Raw genomic sequence first — 7,631 nt, forward strand, 5'->3', positions numbered from 1 at the left:
CAGGTTTTTGTAAAGAGGCTCCATTATTTTAGCACTTTTGTCTTACTTATTTTCATTTTACCTGTTCATAATTCCATTTGCAGACTCACCAGATAAAGTAAACCCTGAAACGTCACTGAAAGAAAAGAAACTAATGTACATATATTTCTGGTGATGCTCTAGTGCTCATCCATTGTATTTTAATGTTATACGTTTGCAATAATGATTTTAGGTAGGAATTGAATGTGTTATGGTCGTCAACGTCTGTCATTTGGGTCTACAAACAGTCGCACAGGCCAAACTGACCTTTCACACAATAGACCGAACAGTGTGAAATACAGCTGTATTTCATGACCACCACTGATATCAGGTGGGTTGTGGTCAAGGGGAGACAACTCTAAGAAAAGTCAATTCCAACATGGCGACGCTGATAAACATGTGCTAAAATGCATGAGAAATACGAAGTTTAATTTTTCTTCCAGAAGACCTACCCGTAGTCTCAAAATGCCTATCAGATATGTTGGCCGGGAAAGCTATTTCCGTGGAAAGACTCTCTTCGAGATTGCATCAAACCTGAAAAATTGTGGCGAGGGCCGAGTTGTGACAAGATTCAAATTCGCGGAACGCTACGAAGAAAAAAGCTATTATCGACTAACCAAAGTTATACCTGACCTCTCTGACAAGGTAACAGCGTTGACAGTTAATTGTCCGTTGTGTCTAATGCTTGATGTTTGTTAGTTGACGAGCACCACTGGAATCTAGCACTCATCAATGGATTGTAATTATTCCTCGGTGTATGCCTTGGCAGGAACACGCCGTTTAGCTTGCTGAACTATACTGAAATGTATTTACGACCTTCAGTTTTGGAAGGAAATGTTCTCTACGACATGTATATGAATAGACAGATATGGGGAATATTATGACTGTGGTCAATACACCTTACATAAGCACGAGGCATATAGCCACCGTGAAGACCCAGGTTTGAATTGGTCTCCAGTAACCGTGGGGGTTGTTAAGATGATTAACTTAATCGGTTTGTCAGACTCTCTGATTTGATTTGACACATGTCATTGTATTTCAGTGGAGATGATCATGCTGTAGATCACTGGATTGTCTGATCCAAACACAGTTATTTACAGACTACGCCATATATCGAGAATAGTGGGGCATTAAACAACAGAGTCAGGGATTGGGAAAGGCAGGGCCATGGGCCATTTTGCACATAAGAATAAAGAATGGCCCATTAAAATGTGGACGTTTACTATTGATACAAGGGTAGTGACCCATTCAAAATTCAGGAAATGGTTAATAATCCTGAAAATGGCCCATTGTCAAGGTTCTCTTTCCCAGTCCCTGAGAGAAACAAACAAATCATTAAAAACATATGAAGAGTAATGAAGTTCTATTTTCGTGGTATAAACATTCCATCCTTAATGATATGAGTGTGGTTGTGCTGACAGCAATGTAATGCTCTCACTCAAGTCACACTACTGCAGTGTACCCAAATGAACTGAAACAGTGATCTTCCACATATTTGCTTCAGTTCATCTGCAGACTGACCTGACTCATTATAGAACTGGGAGAAGGCATTCATCTATGTTACCTTCTCTAAGAATGTATGTGTGAAGCTCATTTCTGGTGTCCCCTGTCTTGATATTCCTGCAACACTGCTCAAAGAGGTGTAAAACCATGCTCACTCACGCACTCAGGATGTGGGGTACACATGACGCAGTTACCTTAGTGACTAAAGTATATATTCCAGGATATATTGATCAGGAATCAAATGTCAGGGTTTGTAAATGCAAATTAGTTTGTAATTGTTTAACACTGCACTCGCCAATATTCAACAGACAGAATTCTAATAAATATATAATCAAGTGTTGACCAGACCAATGTTATTATTAGCAACATGTCCCCAGTACTGACCGTAGGATCCTCTTAAAATTGATAAACTCTGTCATTGCATGCTTAGACTATCAGAGCTGGAATATTGCTGAGTGCATCATTAAACAGCAAATCAAAATGCAGTAGTACAAACTCTAGGGGATTTTCTAACATAGAATCTTCATGGAATAGACTGTAGAAGGGTCTGAACAGTTTATGTGTTTCCTTGTTCAACCTGTAATCGTTAATGATATGGAACATGCCAAGAATGACAGATGAACAGGACCTTCAGTATTTAATCAGCCATCGTTTGGTACCCACTTGGACGTGACATTGTGATTACAACACTGATGTCGTAAACATGATGGTGCATAGAAAATACCACATTCATGTGTGGATCCAGAAGGGTGTTCAGGGGGTTTGAAAGTCACTTGTGACAACATAGAAGATAGTTTGAACCCTCTGAATCCCCACTTTAAAAATTCCTGGGTCTTCCCATGACATTCAACACTAGTGATAATGTTTATTGAATTGCTGTTTGCAGAGTACTCGCAGTGGGAAGGCGTGGGGGATGAAGGTGTTCAGGGGAGAGAACCTAGGTGTACGAGAAATAAATGCTGGTATGAAGGCAGACTGGAGACTTATCCCTAAGGAAGAAGAGAGTGCATATTGCCAGGAACTATCCGAGCCTCGGCCCAGAAATGTAGTGCCCAAATATGCTGATGTTCCTCCATTGCTGGGTCTCCTGGCAAAGCAGGAGATGGCGGCAAGAGGAGACGACACATCACAACCTCTGAAGATGAAGTTGAATATCAAAAAGGATTTCATGAACAGGGCGATACAGGAAGATATATGAGCCTGCTATAGTTGCGTGATGTGTATGTTTACAGGTGTGTGTCAGGTCTAGCTGCAGCAGATTCATGGATGAAAGTATCAGAACTTAACTTACTGTTCACCCAATCAGATCATTTGGAGATGCTTTGTGAGGACAAATTGTTTACAATCAGTTATAACAATGATTTAGTGAATTCAGTGACCACAGGCCAGAAACATATTCACAAAATAGTAGAAGAGAAGTTACAATTGCATTTCATTACCATGTATTTGCAGCAGTATGTTAGAATGATGAAATATGTTGAACAGCAGGAGAAAAACAATTTAAAAAATCTGAAAACTCATTAAAGTAAGCGTTAATGTCAGTCCTGTATTTAAAAAACCTGACAAAAAACCAAAGTTGCATTTCTTTTGCTGTTCAGTATAGTATTATGGTATTGTTCTGAAAGGATTTTGATACGTAAAGGTTGCATACCTGTAATATATAAATTCATGAGTGTATACATATCAAAACAGATTTGTTATTCACTTTACAGGTGAGGACATACAGATATTGTGTTCAAATAACAATGGAATGGAATGCTTTTAGTATTGTCCTTTGGTCCAAGTTGTGTAGGTCATGGCACCAGATCTCAGTCACTGGGTTGTCGAACATTTACTTTCAAAACAAAAGCTTTGAATTTTGTTTAGTATGAAAAAAAACCCCACAGCAGACGTAAAAATGGAATGCATCCTATGTTCTCGAGTGTGATGTACTGAGTTGCCACCCTTAGAGGATTATGTAAACGTCTGATTTCATGGGTACCTGTTTAATCCATGGTTTCATGCTGCTATTCACGGTTTTCACCAAAGAAATAATATAGTATCGATATGCATTACCCATCAACTGGACACATGTTGTTATATTTATAGCCGAAATAGCTCAAAGTAGCTATCATAACATCGTTCACGTCTGAGCTGAGACTTGAATATGAGCAGCAAGTCAAATAACCCTCCAGAGTTCATGGTCAATAGGGATTTGTACATTTACACTTATAATACAATACCTCTGTTAACCTAACACTGAAGGAGTAGCATTGCTGATGACAATAACATGCATATTTGGGATACTCTGTGTATGGCTGCCATTCCTTGTTACATTGTGCTCATTCAATGTTCTATCCTAAAGTATATACTTTTGATAGAAACAAAACAACTGCTTATAATTGAAAAAAGAGCCCCAGTGACGTGGGTAACTCAGAACAGAACCAATACGGTTTTGCTGGGCCAGCACAGCATTCCAATAAAACCCATACTCACAGAACTTGAATAATTTGCGGCTGTTGCATTACAGTCTGTTCTACAGTGCATATCAGTGGATACATTCCCTCAAAATATCAGACTATGCAGATACAGGTTAGAATTGGACACATGAAGGTTCAGGGTAGAATAGGCCTTCAGCAACCCATGCTTGCCATAAAAGTCGACTATGCTTGTCTTAAGAGACAACTAATGGGATCAGGTGGTCAGACTCACCGACTTGGTTGACTCATGTCATTGGTTGCCAATTGCGCAGATTGCTGCTCATGCTGTTGACTACTGGTCTGTTCCAGACTTGATTACTTACAGACCGCCACCATATAGCCGGAATATTGCTGAGTGCGGCATAAAACTAAACTCACTCACAGGTTAAAATTGGTCTTCAGCAACACATGCTTGTCATAAAAGAGGACTAACGGGATCAGGTGGTCAGGGTTGCTGACTTATCTGACACAGGTGATCGTATTCCAGTTGCATAGCTCAATGCTCATGTTGTTGACCACTGGATTGACTGAAGAGACCACTGCTACACAGCAGGAATACAACCGAGTCTGACGTTTTACCAACTAAGAAGCGTTCATAAAATATTGCGTAAGACGCTGAACACAGCCATGAGGAATCCGTGGTGAACAGAAACCAGTCGCACATCAGATATAATACTATGGGCAGGATTTCATGGCAAACCGGGTAGTTATAATAACCTTATAATATTAAACAAATGCCTATGGAAACAATGTGATGCAAAATGGCGACACTGTACCCCGCTGGATTTAACCATAAGTTATTGTTTGAAGCTACCCACAACAATATTCCACGAACATTAGCGGTAAACAATTCAATCTAGTAAGACGTCCCAGTGACTGACACCATGAGCGTCGATCTTGATAATTTTGGATACGATGACTGACTACACAGAGAATTCCGCGAATCTGACCACCTGATCCCGTTAGTCACCCTTTACAAGCATGGATTTGCTGAAGATAAATTCAGAACCGGATCATCATGGGGACTTCAACAAAGAGTTATTTAACCTGCATCACTTCAGGCTTTCCTGGCACGTCTAGTTGTTATCCAAAGTCTGTGCAAAAACGGCATTCTGCCCCACTTGACTAGCTCAGTCACATACATCTAATGCCCCGCCGATTCACTGATAAACCTACAGAACCGTAGTCAATACCTTCAATTACAATGCATCAGATTTTGCTGAATGTCTGTCGACTTACAGTATTTTAGGGATGGAGATCGTGATGTCGCGATCAGTAGTCTTCATCAAACGTTGTCTGGTATTTGTTTGACGTCCCACTCCGCAATATTCCAGCTAGAAGGAGGCGGTGTGTAAATAATCGTGTATGGACCAGACAACCCAGTGATCAACAGCATGATCATCGAGTTGAAAGAAATTTATAGATGATCAACTTCTTTATTTTAACAATTGCGACGTTTCGGTATAAGTTCTTATATCGCTTTCAAGTATATGGGCTAGTTTTCAAAATGAGAGTGAATGAGTGAGTTAATATTTAGCATCACATCGGCAATATTGCAGTCATATCGTGACGAGAACAATTTAATTTATATCACTATTAAAATCAATAAATTTATACAAGAATAGATAACGCGATAACGTGGGAAAACAAGGCATCAAAGAAAGTTGCAATGACATCATAATGATCATAAAATAACAAACTGAGATAAGTGTGATTACCATGACTGTTGACGAGAGGCAGTATGATCATCGATTTACGCAGCTGGGATACGAATGTCGGTCAACCATGTCAACGAGTCTGAGGACCCGATCCCATTAGCATGGGTTGTTGGGTAGCCTAGTGATTGGCGCGGGTTCGATTCCGCACATAACTACAATGTGAAGCCCATTTCTGCTCTCCCCCGCCGTGATGTTGCTGGAATATTGCTAAAAGCGGCATAACAATGAAGTAAATTATTGTAGAAATAACTGTGTGAAAGAGATAAGAAATTGTGCAAGGAGTGTAAGACAGACTGGTATCCCTGTCGGGTGTAGATATTGTTTACCGTGCTCGATGTGGAGGCGTTGTTTAGCGACGTAAACCAGTCAACCTATTCAACACCCCTTTCACTGGACAAAGTGACAATGACGCAGTTGAATCATTTGTGGCTACAGTGTTAAGTGTACGTGAAGTGACAGCTTTGAATGCATTGCGCCCGTTCCAGTACGCCCAAGGGACGAAAGCAGTACCACATTTTTAATCTGTGAAAATGGCACCGACCCAAATGCAATGCTTTTAAGACGCAATTTATAGTATTTAATGTTCTGCCGCCCATGTTATATGTGTAAACCTAAAGTGAGAAGTGAAAGGTTGCACCAGCCACTAAAGACTACGCTGTAGGTGTATCGGCAGTTTAATCATTGTGGAGGTATTGCATGATGATATCGGCATTTTGGCAACAAAACAGCTCTCGATAATGGCGTTCGGTGAAGTCAACAGAATGTACACTGTGGTTGGTAATTTGATTCTCCCTTGGTTGTTTGAAAAGGTATCCATGGTCCTGTTTCACAAAGTGAGCTTTGGTCTTGCTAGCGTAGGTCTGTGTTAGAGCAAGTTTTTTACGACTACAGGAGGGCTGTGTTAGAGGAATGGATTTACGACTACCATAGGTCTGTGTAGGAGCAAGTGATTTACCACCGTTCAAGGTCTGTGTTAGAGCAAAAGGTTTACTACTATCGCAGGTGTGTGTTAGAGCAGGGTTGTAGATCCCTGGCTAGAGCAAGTGATTCACGACTATCGTAGGTCTGTGCTTGAGCAAGTGATTCACGACTATCGTAGGTCTGTGCTAGAGCAAGTGATTTACGACTATCGTAGGTCTGTGCTAGAGCAAGTGATTTACGACTATCGTAGGTCTGTGCTTGAGCAAGTGATTCACGACTATCGTAGGTCTGTGCTAGAGCAAGTGATTTACGACTATCGTAGGTCTGTGCTTGAGCAAGTGATTCACGACTATCGTAGGTCTGTGCTAGAGCAAGTGATTTACGACTATCGTAGGTCTGTGCTAGAGCAAGTGATTTACCACCGTTCAAGGTCTGTGTTAGAGCAAAAGGTTTACTACTATCGCAGGTGTGTGTTAGAGCAGGGTTGTAGATCCCTGGCTAGAGCAAGTGATTTACGACTATCGTAGATCTGTGCTAGAACCCGTGATTTACGACTATCGTAGGTCTGTGCTAGAGCAAGTGATTCACGACTATCGTAGGTCTGTGCTAGAGCAAGTGATTTACGACTATCGTAGATCTGTGCTAGAACCCGTGATATACGACTATCGTAGGTCTGTGCTAGAGCAAGTGATTCACGACTATCGTAGGTCTGTGCTAGAGCAAGTGATTTACGACTATCGTAGGTCTGTGCTTGAGCAAGTGATTCACGACTATCGTAGGTCTGTGCTTGAGCAAGTGATTCACGACTATCGTAGGTCTGTGCTAGAGTAAGTGATTTACGACTATCGTAGGTCTGTGCTAGAGTAAGTGATTTACGACTATCGTAGGTCTGTGCTAGAGCAAGTGATTCACGACTATCGTAGGTCTGTGCTAGAGTAAGTGATTTACGACTATCGTAGGTCTGTGCTAGAGCAAGTGATTCACGACTGTCGTAGGTCTGTGCTAGAGCAAG

The 7,631-nt window shown here is 41.0% G+C and overlaps 1 protein-coding gene across 1 annotated transcript; it reads left to right on the forward strand.

Annotated features, from left to right (window-relative positions):
- The first annotated feature begins 378 nt into the window (after positions 1-378).
- LOC137283605 (small ribosomal subunit protein mS34-like) lies at positions 379-3,583 on the forward strand. Its single transcript, XM_067815197.1, has 2 exons — positions 379-663; positions 2,408-3,583. Exons 1-2 carry the CDS (start codon positions 430-432, stop codon positions 2,717-2,719), a joined length of 546 nt encoding a protein of 181 aa, XP_067671298.1. The 5' UTR covers positions 379-429; the 3' UTR covers positions 2,720-3,583.
- Positions 3,584-7,631: the final 4,048 nt, after the last annotated feature.

Source organism: Haliotis asinina, chromosome 5, assembly GCF_037392515.1.
Source record: "Haliotis asinina isolate JCU_RB_2024 chromosome 5, JCU_Hal_asi_v2, whole genome shotgun sequence".
Taxonomy (NCBI): Eukaryota; Metazoa; Mollusca; class Gastropoda; order Lepetellida; family Haliotidae; genus Haliotis; species Haliotis asinina.

What these genes read in the sequence shown, in the direction of transcription:
- LOC137283605 (XM_067815197.1), top strand. Translation starts at nt 430, where the DNA reads ATGAGAAATACGAAGTTTAATTTTTCTTCCAGAAGACCTACCCGTAGT. An exon ending in TACCTGACCTCTCTGACAAG is followed by an intron (nt 664 to 2,407) that starts GTAACAGCGTTG and finishes TGCTGTTTGCAG; the next exon opens with AGTACTCGCAGTGGGAAGGC.